Genomic DNA, 15,724 nt, shown 5'->3' on the forward strand with positions numbered 1-15,724 from the left:
TAATCTTTTGAGAGCTTATCCTAGTTGTAACTTTAAAAAAAAGAGACATTGTTTTCTTGATGGAATTTCAGTTCTTTAACTGTCTTGAGTTTGGAACACTTGTTACTGAAAATATGCACCTGACTCTTTGGTGCAGAATTGAAAGCACATGTTTCAAACACATGTAGGTCAAGAAAAGCCTGCGGCTCATATCCTTTTCTCTACCCAAAAGCTGTTGTCCAGTTTTTATCTATACTGATAAATATAGGTTTGATCATGAGCATTCAGAAATTTAAAGTTATTGAATTTTTAATATCATGGTGTTTGCATAGGTTTACTATGGGAACTGAATTAGTAACCCGAGTCCTGCATCTCCAATGTGGAGGGTACAATAAGACCAAGGGAGCTAACTCTAATATTAGTGCTATGTAATTGCGGAATTGTTTATAATATAATAGGTGTTTCTTATTTGGATGAGCATTATCTTAATGAAATTTACCCAAATAATTTCTTAAATGCACAGTGCAAGTATTATGTTAAATTCTGTATATCAGTTTATATTGTTGAAAATCACCCAAATAATTTCTTAAATGCACAGTGCAAGTATTATGTTAAATTCTGTATATCAGTTTATATTGTTGAAAATCACCCAAATTTACCCAAATAATTTCTTAAATGCACAGTGCAAGTGTTATGTTAAATACTGTATATAAGTTTATATTTTTATAAATCACCCAAATTTAGACCAAATTCGCATATTTTAGGCATATTTGTTGCATGTAATTATTTAAAAGTTACTGAAGTACGTTTAAATTTTTTCTGGATCATGCTTTCATTTTATTAGCTGGTGAAAGATTACAGAGCTTATGCAGTGGTCCTTTGTCGTTCCATTGTCCATCCTCCTTTAGCACTTATTTCTTATTGCAACTACTATAAGGAAAGTCATGAAACTTCACACACATTTTTTTCCCTCAGAGGTCTAGTGGGTTCTATGTGTAGTTTGTGCCTGTCAGACATTCAATATGGTTGCCAATGGTCATATCAGAAATCCATGTTGCCATGTAGTTTTCACTAAAATACTTGTTAGAATATGTAGGTGGTCCTAAATGAAAAGCAGCGCCGATTTGACTACCAACATAGCCATAATGCTAGACATATTGAAAATTTTGTTATTGCTGTTCCTTCTCAATGGATGGTTTTATTGATTTCACTTGGTATTGACATCATCATTTTTTATTAAAAATGAAAATATTCTGTTCTGTGTACATGGTCACACATGAAATGAAACCTGTGCCAATTAGGCCTCCAGCAGCTTGAAAAAAAATTTATGACAGCTTCTTCTTAATGGATTGTCATTTCTGCATGGTGTTTTCACCAAAGGACTTCCTATAATATGTGGGTGTTTTTAAGTGTAAATGATGTGGAGTCCACCACTATGGTGGCCATCTTGTAATTCTTGTTTAGTTCTGAACAGATGGTTGTAATGACATGGGTTTTCACTACAAAGACTTCTTATGATGTGTTTCTGATTGTAAATAAAAAATTATGTTGATTTGACCTCAATATAGTCAAAATGGTGGATATTTTGCAAATTTTGTTCTGTTCTCCTGAGTAGATGATTGTATTGATGTTGTTTTTTGCCTGAAAGACTTCTTATTCTATTTAGTGCCAAGGATAGAAATGTTTAACAAATTCAAATTTGTTGGTATATTAGTGTAACAAGATAACCGGGTGGGATTTCATATTTACAACAGAACACTTTTGATGGTGATACAAATACAATGTTTAATAATGAATAACTTGAATGAGCAATTAATTATGATTAATATGTGCATGTATATGATCCAGATATTGGGTCAATTAACATAAAATGCACGGACTTAATAATGAAAATACAGATAAATGATCTTACAGAGTAAAAGGATAAGGGGTGAATGATTTACAGTGATTTCACAATGAAAAGATTGATGTGTTTTACTCAAATAGTAAAACAAATGTAATATTTTACTCATATTGTAAAATGTATTCACTCAAATAGTGAAATTATGTAAACAAAAGGGACAGATATACAAGTTATCTTTACAGTCCCAAAAACACACTGGGTTTTACAAACCCCAAAAATTACCCCACAGCTAAAAGATTACATGATTGGAGTTACACACTCCATCACCAGCACACTCGGCTACCAGTCACACTGGCCAATCAAGCCACTAGTATTCCAGGTTGGTCAATCAAGCAGTCAGCACCCACCAATCTCAGTCAGCTATGCCCAATCACCTGCTACTCGACCAGCAACACCGTTTATTCAGCTCTACAGCTGCTATGGTTCAGCTTCACAGCTGCTATGGTCAACTTCTGTGGTTAGCTCTGCAGCTGACACCACATTGACTCTGATCACTCCGATAACTCGGATCACTCTGGTCACTCGGGTCAGTCCGACCACTCTGGTCGTTCTGTGATCACTTGGGTCAGCTCTACAGCTGGAGATGTGCAAGTTCTTAATGTAGACTGCTCACTGACAAGACGTTCCGTAATGTGTAGATTTAATCTTACAGTGAGGCATTTATACACAAAGTCGTCATACATTGTCTGTGCGCTGGAAGCATTCAGTTTTTCCCATTGAAAGCACTTTGCACATGTCGCATAGGATGAACCGAACTCACTATTTTGAAATATTGTACAATATACATAAATCACCCTCAGGTATCGATGTACACAAAAAAATGAAACCCGAGTACATGTATTTAATAAATAAAAGGATTTATACAATTCTGTGACAATTAGAATATGTACAACATTATTTGTGTACATGCATTCACCTGTTTCTGTATAGAAAATTTCAAAGAGTGGCTTTATATGGCATCAGACCTCCACAAACAAGCTTTGGAACATTATTCCCATTGTTGGACAGTGATGCCCCTTATATAGAACAAACTAAAGAGATGAGGTGGCATTCATCATGTTGCATGCATATAGGACACACATACCTATCCCATGCATGGCACTTGAAAGGTGAACTTGGACCAGAGTGCATGCATTACCAGTGTCCTCTGATGGTCGAAAATATCTTTCCCCAATATTTCAACTTCCACCCTGTGAAATTTTTTAAGAACCTTTTTGGACAATATACCATCAGAATAAAACTTGTACTTTCTAAAATAATCTTTCACAAAAATATGCTGACTCAATATTTGAAGGATTTTACCTTTATCTTTTATTTTACATACATGTACTTCTTAGAAGTTTTAACACATTTTCCTTTGATTATATATTTTGTGGAAATGTATGTTTGTGTCTATTTTTAAGTGAACATCTTCCTTAAGATTCGAATAGTATTTTTACCCTTGGAGTTTTAGAACTTCTTATTTAATTGGCACTGTATTGCCACAATTGTGCTGATGTGCAATTCAGCCTACAATATGTGCTCAAATGTCGAGTCCAACTGCAAACTGCACATACCCTGATGTGTCATTGCATAATGTTTTAGCAGATCTGGGACTACGCAGGTTTTTAGGAGCTGTCAGGCGAACAAACAACAGAGACCCTAATGTGCCAGCTCATGATGCAACAGCAGATCAAGTTATATGTTGTTTACAGTTGGGCTCTATATGCAAGTTGAACTTGATTTATATTTATTTTATTATGCAAGTTAGGCTCAATTTATATGCAAGTTTATATAATACATAGCATGCATTGTCTAACATTGATAAATTAGAAAGAAAAGTCTAATTTTCTTTGCTTTGTTGTTATCTTCATGTCTTTTTATTTTGCTTCAGGATCACACTTGGTGGATTCATTCCTAACTGTCTGTTTCACTTTGTGAATGGTGATTTTGTGGGAAATGCTGAGTATGATAGTAATTACTATTAGTAAGTACCATACAGATCTCCACCATTTACTGGAGCCTGCAGCATTTTGGACGTTTTTTTTTACTGATCTCCAGCAGTCATGAAAGGGTTAAAGAAAGATCTCTAGTACTGTGTGCATTGTAGCAAATAATCATACATTTTTCTTCCTTAGTAACTCACACATGACAAACTCCAGAAACACAGATCATGGCATTAATGAGAGACTGACATCAACAGTACAAACAGGAGAGGGGTCTGTTGAGTGGTTGAATACTTGTTTAATCACCACATCTGGAATGATTGTCAGTAGATTTCTCTAATAAAGTTCATCACTTTTTTGTATAAATTATGTTATTTTAAATATATGCAGTATCTGAAAGATCATTTAAAACATAACTCCAAGTAGCTTCAACATACAGATGTGTACCAGCGAAAATATTGTGAATTACATCAATGCTTTTTGCATATAAATGTGGATATGTAGTGCTACTGTATGTTAAGAAAATAAAACAAGAGTCTTCATTTCAAAATTGAGTGATGGTAATTTAGTAAAAATGTCGAAACATGAGTTTTAAAACTTTTTATTGTTATATTGGTAAAATTCTGAAGCTGTAATTTCATTCCAAGTTAAAGTAAAATGTTTGGTCACCCTTGAGCAAACCTTGCATGTTTCCTTTGCTACCATTGACTACATTTGCAAATGAGCCTGGTAAATGATTAATGTTGGATACTTAATTATGGTACATGTACTTAGTGTTTTCAGTTTTTGTTTAGTCAATGGAAATGAGTTGACCTAACACACGACCATAAAATGAGTTGACTTAACACACGACCATGAAATGAGTTGACTTAACACATGACCATAAAATGAGTTGACTTAACATGACCATGAAATGAGTTGACTTAACACACGACCATGAAATGAGTTGATTTAACACATGACCATAAAATGAGTTGACTTAACACGACCATGAAATGAGTTGACTTAACACACGACCATGAAATGAGTTGACTTAACACACGCTCATGAAATGAGTTGACTTAATACATGACCATGAAATGAGTTGACTTAACACACGACCATGAAATGAGTTGGCTTAACACACGACCATGAAATGAGTTGGCTTAACACACAACCATGAAATGAGTTGACTTAACACACGACCATGAAATGAGTTGACTTAACACACAACCACGACCACGCTCAGCTCTTACCCAAACAGGATTCGCATGCCTTTTAACCTTTTTATTCTCCCCTGTATTTTATTTGATAAAGAAGACTAATTAATTTGATAATGGAGTACAGGTCAAGTTTTCTTTGATTGCAACAATGCAGTCAGCACTTCCGCCAGTTAGAGATCAAAAGTTCATTTTCATAGTAATGCTTGCAGGTATCCCTTAGGCAGTCATTTGACACTAGTAGGCATTACTAACATTTCATATATTTTATTTCGCTATTTTATGGTCTATAAAGATTTGTATTATTCAGACAATTTAACAAAATGTATGACATCTTATTTAATTTTATGATGTTGATTCAAATTTCTTGGCATTAACTACCATTTTTTATCATAAAATAATCAATATATCAAGGTTTCATTTGCCAGTTGTCATCATGATTTTATTCATGTTCAACAAAAACTGGCATATAATTTTGATATTGTATTTGTAATCATACCCTCAACCTATAGCTATAATAAGCTAAAAGCCTCGGTTGTGACCCCCCCCCATACCTTTTTTTGAACCATTCAATAGCTTTTATGTGCTTTTGTTCCCACTCCTAATATTATGTGTTGTTTATCCAGTAAAAGACTCCAAACAAAATTTGTAAGAAAACTTATTTATTAAATCATTTTTATTTGCTTGGGTTGATCTAAGAGTCATACTCCAAGGTTCATGCATTCACAGTCCCCTGTTTCCTTCTCTATACCTAAATTTTAAGTTTTGTTTTTGAAATACTAAATATCTTGTTACATGTTACGTACTGCCACCCATTGGCATATCTGTCTCGGGATAGTTTCCACAACATGGTCCCTATTTCAGTGATCATGGCTTGTGATCTTCCTACTGTCCATGTATGTTATGTATATTCTATAGTTTTTTGTCTGCTATAGATTGTTGTGTTGGGACCAGCCTTTGTAAAGTTGATTTATTTTATTTTCTGGTTGTTTGATTGTTTTTATTTCCTAACAAAGAAAGAAAAAAGAACCAATGTACTATTCTGTTATATAGTTCTGCATTGTACTGAACTACTAGGTACAGGTGCATGCATTGTTGCCTTTTGTTATTTTCTAAGGAAAAAAATGGAATCCAAGCCTAAACCCATTTTATGAGAGGGTTCAAGAATAAATGAAGGATAGGTGTATTTGAGACAATATTTAAAATACAGAATGATGATTTTGTTGAATTTTTCCTTCAAAATGGATGAGCTTGATATCAGACCCATCTCCACTTGTGTTCTATATTTGGAATATTTGCTTTCCTTATATAGAATTGTGTATACAATTTACATTTGTACATGTTAATGAAGACCATTATTTGTTGGGATGGGGGGAGAGGAGTCTAAAGTTTACTATCATTAACTCAGTTAAGTCCATTTGCACTAAAAAACAATTCTGTCCAACAAATATGAATGTGGTGTTTAGTTCTAAACATGAATGTCAGTGCCAACAGATGCACATTTGGAGTCTCTAAAAATATACTGACTGGTATGGAGGAAATAAACAAAATTCACACAAGCAAGAAAATTAGGTTAAAGTGACCTGCTTTTAGTATAGTTGAGTTACTTTCTTTGAGATACATCCATATATCCATTTCATGTGTAGGTGAAATAGGTTTCAGGATACTGAGGATGCAGTTAATAAATATGCAGAAAACACAGCAGGAATTAAAGCATGAAAATTAAGTCACAGTTACCTGCTTTTGGTATGGATTTAGTTAAATTTCAAGAAATGCATCCATGTGCCAATTTTCTTGATAGAAAGTGAAACAGAGTCAAATATAAGGATAATAAACAACTAAAACTTTTAACAGTCACACAGGCATGTAAATAATGGTCGAATTCACTTCATTTTTGAATGGTTCAGTTACTCTTATTGAAATTTATCTATATACCACTTGAAGTGTACAGTGTAAGTGAAATAAGACCCAATATATTGAGGGTGTAACAATTGGATACCTGATACTGCAGAAGTCATTGAAGAATAAAACTGGGTCATGTTTACCTTCTTTTAGTGTCATTAATTTGACATGGTCAAGTTACTTTTGTTAAAATATATCCACATAGCAATGTTTAAGAGTTTGGGTAACATTGGGTCCATTTCGAGGGTGTAGTTATTGAATGTACAAACACATTCACAAATTACATGAACAAACAGGAAAAAAGTACCATATACCATCCTAACTTAATTAACAAGTTAATAGCTGTAGGTCCTGAACATGAACCTTCATATATAAAAGAGTAGACCAACTTTCCCTTTTATTGGTTTACTACTACATGTAATTGGGTATAATAATGTAGGGTATGATAATAACATGCCTTTTGATATTTTGTTTTTCAGTGACCCGCGATTCATCGTTGGACTGTTCCTATACGTAATAGGATTCATCATCAATAGATGGGCAGACTGGAAACTTAGATCACTCAGAAATCAGAAAGGTGATGAAAAAAATGGTAATGTATTCCATTGTTTACAACCATCATAGCTCACCTCTATGAAGTAGAGGTAACAGGGTTCATAGGGTCTTTGACCGTTTGGGAAAAATGAAGTAGCATTTTCAAGGCATTTGAAAGTTTGGGAAAATCGAGCAGATTACCCTGAGGCCTTTAAAAGTCTTTGAAAATTGAAATAAACTCAAACATTTTAATTTCTTTCCATAATCACGAAAAAAATTGTCCAAGGTTGTTAGATTTGGATGTAGTCAAGTATTCCTGGTTTCTTTCTTTTGATGACACATTCAGTTTCATTTTATCATTAAACAATATTGTAGTACTTTGCATTTGTTGTTTTCTCATATAACATAATTTGTATACAAAATTTTAGCAAAAATAGGTCTTGGAAATCTATGTTTGTGGTCTTTGAAAGTTTGTGAAAAGTCTTTGAACCTATCATTCAGAATTCTGTATGAACTCTAGGTAAGCTATTGTACTGTTGGTCCATCCACACAGATAAAAGCATATACATTTGTACACCATCACTGAATCTCAACAATTCTTTCTTCCTAGGTCCTAGGTATCAGTTTGGGGTAGGTTTCATAGCACCAACTCCCAGGGGAGGAGGCTAAATTTGTACATGCATGTACATTAGTTTTACATACTTGGTGTTGTTTTTGCTTATAAATACTGTTATTCCTGGAATCATCACACTTGGTGACAGGAGCACGTCAATGGTACCTCACCCTGATCACTAATGTAGGTCACTGTGACCTATATTTCATGATGCACTACTTTGGTTACATTTTGTGGTTTAAGTTTATTTCTCAAGCTCTGTTCATGATAGAATCATCAAACTATATGATTGTATGTATCCCTGTTATACTACACCCTTACCATAAAGGAATGTCACTGTGACCTACATTTCATAGTTCACTGATTTAGGGTTTGCATTTAGTTCATGACCAAATGGGTTTTAGCATCCTGTATATATACTGTTATACCTAAATTGATGAAACTTGGTGAGGGAATGTGTGTTGCCATTACACCATTAAAACAAAATGTCACTGTTACCTATATTTTATGGTGTACTACTGTGGCTTTAGTATTTGTGTTTATGATCACATAAATTTATTAGTGCTTTACCTATATAAATTGTAGCTGACTCAGAAGGCCGTTTCTGACAAGTGTAATTGAAAATGAGAATAAATATGTTTATTTAGTAGCAGACATCCCATATTGATGAATATACATTGTGTATTGTGTTACATTACCCTCTGTAGGCTATCTGTGTATTTATACATGTGCATGAGTATATGAATTTGGTGAGTGGACTACATGTTGCATACATTTTTATTTGAGGCTTTGTCTGTAGTGGCTAATCAAAGTAATTAGCGATGCATGAAATATATACTTCTGACTGTGCCTGCATGGTTACTTAAAGCCTTTAAATTTTATCCAGGAAAATCTAGCTTCTAGGATGAAATATGACAATACCTAGTGAAGCAGGTTTTCAGAACAAATAATTTTAGTTATGCAAAAATAACAATAATCTCTAGCTTTTATCAGCCCCTTATGGTGCCTCTACTTTAATATCGTATAAACGAATGTTCTTTTTTTATTATGTCTTTTATATGCTGTCACAGTAGGTAAGTAGGTAGGTAGATGCATGAGTGGCTAGGTATGTGGTTTCACATTATGTCAGCATATTACTGGCTGTATAGTGCCAGATAAAAGTAAAAATTCTAAATTTTAAAATGATTATAAGTTCAGGTGTAAGGATGAAAGTAATCAAACAAATCATTGGATTGAAAGGAGGCCTGAATTTATTTAGTGCATGTTATTGCTTACAATGGCCACTGGAGACCAGTAAAAGTAGAGGTGAGCTATGTAATTGTTGATTATACTCAGGTTTAGTTTTCAGTTATCCATTCATTGCACCCTGAATATTTTGGAACCTTTTTCACATACAATGATGGAAACTTGTATATAGGTGCATCATAGTATGAGCAAATCAACCTTACATAAAATGGGTCACTATGTTCCAATCTCCACACTTGAGTAACTTTTGTATTTTTGCCATCCTTTCATTACACCCTCTATATCTTGAATCGTATTTCACCTATGTGAAAATTGATGTGTAGATGCAACTCAGAGTAGCTAAGAAGTACTATAACTAAACTGTGGCTTAATGTTTATGCTCATATGATTTTTACATATGCAGCCATTTGTAAATCTATTACTTCTCGACCAGGGATGGGCAAACTATGGCCCGCGGGCTGCATGCGGCCCGCGAAGGATTTTCATGCGGCTTGCCAAGGGTTTCATGTGGCCTAGGAACAAGTCATCATTCGCACTGACTCTGTTTATGTTACTTTGTTTATCAAATAAATGTGCTTCTTTTGAAGTTTAAGTTTTAAGTTTTCAAATATTAACAACATATTAACAACTGAAGATTAATTATGATGTTATTTAGAAAAACCTTTTGTTTTTGCTATTTCAAATGTTAATTATTTTACTTAATGAACTATGCGACCCATGACAAGGTGTAAATTTGTGTATGCAGCACCTGCACTGGAAAGTTTGCCCACCTCTGTTCTAGACTAATCGTACAATGTTTTGACCCTATATTAATGACACTAATGAAACTTTGTACAACAATGCATTTGAATGAGTAGTATATGGCAATTATCTTGCTCCACATGGTGATTCAGTAATTTTGCTCCACATGATGGTTCAGTAATTTGCCCCACATAGTGGTTCAGTAATTTGCTCCACATGGTGGTTCAGTAATTTGCTCCACATGGTGGTTCAGAAATTTGTTCCATATGGTGCTTCAGAAATTTGCTCCACATGGTGGTTCAGTAATTTGCTTCACCTGGTGGTTAAGTAATATGCTCCATATGGTGGCTCAGAAATTTGCTGTACATGGTGGTTCACTAATTTGCTCCATATGGTGGTTCACTAATTTGCTCCACCTGGTAGTTCAGTAATTTACATGGTGGTTCAGAAATGTGTTCCACATGATTGTTCACTAATTTGCTTCATATGGTGGTTCATTAATTTGCTCCACATGGTGGTTCACTAATTTGCTCCACATAGTGGTTCAATAATTTGCTCCACATGGTGGTTAAGAAATTTGCTCCACATGGTGGTTTAGACATTTGCTCCACATGGTGGTTCAGAAATTTGTTCCATATGGTGCTTCAGAAATTTGCTCTGCATGGTGGTTCAGTAATTTGCTCCACCTGGTGGTTCAGTAATGTGCTCCATATGGTGGCTCAGAAATTTGCTGTACATGGTGGTTCACTAATTTGCTCCATATGGTGGTTCACTAATTTGCTCCACCTGGTAGTTCAGTAATTTACTCTACATGGTGGTTCAGAAATGTGTTCCACATGATTGTTCACTAATTTGCTCCATATGGTGGTTCATTAATTTGCTCCACATGGTGGTTCACTAATTTGCTTCACATGGTGGTTCACTAATTTGCTCCACATAGTGGTTCAATAATTTGCTCCATATGGTGGTTCAGGACTTTGCTTCACATGGTGGTTCAGTAATTTGCTTCACATGGTGGTGCAATATTTTGCTCTGCATGGTGGTTCTGAAATTTTCTCAATATGGTGGTTCTGAAATTTGCTCCACATGGTGGTTCAGAAATTTGCTCCACATGGTGGTACAATAATTTGCTCCACATGGGGGTTCAATAATTTTCTCCACATGGTGGTTCAGAAATGTGCTCCACATGGTTCAGTAATTTGTTCCATATGGTGGTTCACTAATTTGTTCAGTATGGTGGTTCAGTAATTTGCTTAGTCTCACAACTTTATGGAATGGATTCAAATCCAGTCCAGACCAGCCTGTGTTGCATATCATGGCAAATGTCTTTGCAGGTTCTTAAATTCTATTGCCCTAGAATTAATCCTCCACAACAGTCAATACAGTGTCAAATACTCTAAATGTTGGCTAGGGAACTTGTTTTTATGAGCAGTCAGTATGCTGATAACTGCTCTAAATGTTGGCAGGGGGATTTGTCTTTATGAGCAGTCATTATATTATCAAGCCATCTAAAGGGTGGCAAGGGGATTTGTTTTTATGAGTAGTCATTATATTGTGAACTACTCTAAATGGTGGCAAGTGGATTTGTCTTTATGAGCAGTCATTATATTGACAACTACTCAAAATGTTGGCATGGGGATTTGTCTTTATGAGCAGTCATTATATTGTCAACTACTTGAAATGTTGGCAAGGGTGACAAGGGGATTTGTCTTCATGAGCAGTCATGTTGGCAAGGGTGGCAAGGGAATTTGTCTTTATGAGCAGTCATTATATTGTCAACTACTTTAAATGTTGGCTAGGGTGACAAGAAGATTTGTCTTCATGAATATTTTTTGGTCTTTTATTAATGTGAAATATATGATTTGATTGATCAACAAAAAGGTCAACAGAATATGACCTACCTAGTATTGGAGCCCATCAGATTGCTAATATGTCAGAGATCTTTATTTGAATTAGACTAAGAGGTTAAGAAAATATATTTGTGATTCAGATGGTCCAATGTCAAATGTTAAGTTCCTAGTGGGAATTGGTTTGGGGGATGGGATGGGAATTATTTGTGCACCAGCAAGTGAATGACATTTTTGTCATTTATTAACTTGGTAAAATTCTGGAAGAAAATATTCAAGCTAAATGAATATGTATTTCATCTTATTTATAGTAAGCTGTGCTAATATTACCTTCATATTTATGATAATTTAACATTAATAATAGGTATTACCTTAATATTTTTGGCAATTTAACATTAATCCTGTGTATTACCTTCATATTCGTGATAATTTAACATTAATAATAGATTGTTGTTGTTGTTGTAGGGTTTATCGCCATTTTTCAGCACACAATATGCTATACATGGTGGCCAGTATTAATGGTGGAGGAAGAACCCAGGAAAACCCCGGAAAGAACCACCAACCCACAAGAAGCTACTGGCAAGCTTTTTCACATACCCACATTGGTCGAATCCAAGACTCGAACCCACGCAGACAGAGGTGAGATGGCAGTGATCCATAACAGAGAGCACTTTAGACCACTCGGCCACTTGGGGCCCCCCTTAATAATAGGCATTACCTTAAATATAATATGATAATTTAACATTAATACTAGGTATTACCTTCATATTCCTGATACTTTAACATTAATACTAGGTATTACCATAATATTCCTGATAATTTAACATTAATACTAGGTATTACCTTCATATTCCTGATAATTTAACATTAATACTAGGTATTACCATAATATTCATGATACTTTAACATTAATACTAGGTATTACCATAATATTCATGATACTTTAACATTAATACTAGGTATTACCATAATATTCCTGATAATTTAACATTAATACTAGGTATTACCATAATATTCCTGATAATTTAACATTAATACTAGGTATTACCTTCATATTCCTGATAATTTAACATTAATACTAGGTATTACCATAATATTCATGATACTTTAACATTAATACTAGGTATTACCTTCATATTCCTGATACTTTAACATTAATACTAGGTATTACCATAATATTCCTGATAATTTAACATTAATACTAGGTATTACCTTCATATTCCTGATAATTTAACATTAATACTAGGTATTACCATAATATTCATGATACTTTAACATTAATACTAGGTATTACCATAATATTCATGATACTTTAACATTAATACTAGGTATTACCATAATATTCATGATACTTTAACATTAATACTAGGTATTACCATAATATTCATGATACTTTAACATTAATACTAGGTATTACCTTCATATTCCTGATAATTTAACATTAATACTAGGTATTACCATAATATTCATGATACTTTAACATTATTATTATTAAAACTAAGTATTAGCTTAATATTCATGATAATATAACATTAATAGCAGGTATTATGTTCATGATAATTTAACATATGGTCTATACTGCCTTTGCAACCCTATATAGCCACAGAGTTCAAAAGATATCACTCAGCAGAATAAGTACTAGTTATACACTGTATGCTATGGGGGAAAAAGAATAGTGGTTAATGGGACCTTTTTGAATCTAGTATATCTATTATTCACACATGTTTGTGACAAACTACCCATATTCACCCATATGACAGAAATTACCCATATTCACCCATATATATATATATATGACAGAAATTACCCATATTCACCCAAGATGCATGATAGAAAATACCCATATTCACCCATATGTATGACAGAAATTACCCATATTCACCAGTATGTATGACAGAAATTACCCATATTCACCCAAGAAGTATGACAGAAACTACCCATATAATCACCCACGATGTATAACAGAAACTACCTATATTCTCCCATAATGTTTGACTTATTCCCTTATATAGTATGACAAACTGTTCACAATGACAGATATTGTATGACAGAAAATACCCATTATCACCCATAATGTTGGACGTTGGACAGAAACTACCCATATTATCACCTATAATGTATAACAGAAACTACCCATATGATCACCCATATTGGGGGCCCCGAGTGGCCGAGTGGTCTAAAGCGCTCACCGTTATGGATCATTGCCATCTCACCTCTGTCTGCATGTGTTCGAGTCTCAGGTTTGGCCAATGTGGGTATGTGAGAAAGCTTGCCAGTAGCTTCTCATGGTCGGTGGTTCTTTCTGGGGTTTTCTCAGGTTCTTCCTCCACCATTAATACTGGTCGCCATGTATAGCCTATCGTGTGCTGCAAAATGGCGTTAAACCCCACAACAACAACAACAATCACCCATATTGTATGGCAGAAACTACCATATCATAACCTATAATGTGTAACAGAAACTACCCAATATTCACCCATGATGTATGACAGAAACTACCCATATAATCACCTATAATGTATAACAGGAACAACCCATATCATCATCCATATTGTATGACAAACTACGTATATCATCACCTTTATTTAATGACAGAAACTATGTGTAATCATTCATATTGTGTGATAGAAACAACCCATAACTACTCATATTGTATGGCAGAAACAACCCATTATCACTCAATGTATGGCAGAAACAACCCATTACCACCCATATTGCATGATAGAAACTTCCAATTTTCACTCATATTGTATGACAGAAACCACCAATATAAAGAAAAAGAATGTTTTGTTTACTTTTCAGGTAGCACAGGCTATTACATCCCTTATGGTGGTCTATTTGAACTCATTAGCTGCCCTAACTACTTTGGAGAGTTTGTTGAATGGATTGGTTGGTATGTTCAAGTTTTTTTGTTGTTGGTTTCCCTGCAAAGCCTAGACCAGTCTTTGTTTCAGTTTCCCCATAGAGGAAGCAGTGATGGCAGCTGCTTTTATCAACATCAAAATTTTGTATTCATTGTTTTCAAAAATTGTATACAATAAGCATATGTTGTATGTTATCTTAAGCTCAGAGAGCTGAGGTGCTAGAGCACCCTTCTAGAGCCCCAGTATAGCAACAGATATTTCCTGTGCCATTTGGTGGCCATGATGGGGTCATATACATAAAGGCCAGTCTTAGTCATCAAGTTTGAGTTTCAACCCAAATAGGTAGGTCTGCATGGAAATTCAGGACATGGGGATGGGTCTTTGAAAAGGCAAGCATATGTCACAAGAATGGATACACATCAGATTAGATAACTAATGAAGATAGTGTGCCCACCTAGAGTTAGGAGGGCTCTGGTTTTGGGCCTCTATCTGGCTGGAGACTTTTCTCCTGTGACACATTCATCATAGCCAGGTTTGAAGATGTGACGTAGTGTTTATTGGAACACTTATTTATTACCTCTCCAAGCGGGTGGGGCCTCTGGAGAGAGGGCATATGACAATAGAGCGTTTTCTTGTAAAAACAAAGTTGATGTTGGCAGAACTTATAAGACTCACTGAAATGTAGATCTTTCAGGTTATACAAGTTGGCAAAGGTAATGTAGATCTTACGGGTGAGATACAAGTGACAAAGTTAATGTAGATCTTAAGGGAGATACAAATTGGCAAAGGTAATGTAGATCTTAAGGGAGAAACAAAATGGCAAAGGTGATGTGATCTACAAATTGACAGAATTAATGTAGATCTTACAGAAGATATAAATTGGCAAAGGTAATGTAGATCTTATGGGAGATACAACTGACAAAGGTAATGTAGATCTTAAGGGAGATACAAATTGGCAAAGGTGATGTAGAT

At 34.6% G+C, this 15,724-nt stretch overlaps 1 protein-coding gene across 2 annotated transcripts in view; it reads left to right on the forward strand.

The window, feature by feature from the left end:
* LOC149807568 (uncharacterized) overlaps positions 1–15,724 on the forward strand; it is a 42,229-nt gene that overhangs the window by 14,444 nt on the left and 12,061 nt on the right. Inside the window, exons 6-8 of one of the 2 annotated variants that reach the window (XM_089967906.1) lie at positions 3,756–3,848; positions 7,388–7,500; positions 14,691–14,781. In XM_089967906.1, the coding sequence (XP_089824032.1) occupies positions 3,756–3,848; positions 7,388–7,500; positions 14,691–14,781 (297 nt within the window). The remainder of the gene's footprint in view (positions 1–3,755; positions 3,849–7,387; positions 7,501–14,690; positions 14,782–15,724) is intronic. The other variant, XM_089967911.1, reaches the window with a different exon arrangement.

This window comes from Sinohyriopsis cumingii, chromosome 1, assembly GCF_028554795.1.
Source record: "Sinohyriopsis cumingii isolate HCF-2022 chromosome 1, ASM2855479v2, whole genome shotgun sequence".
NCBI lineage: Eukaryota > Metazoa > Mollusca > Bivalvia > Unionida > Unionidae > Sinohyriopsis > Sinohyriopsis cumingii.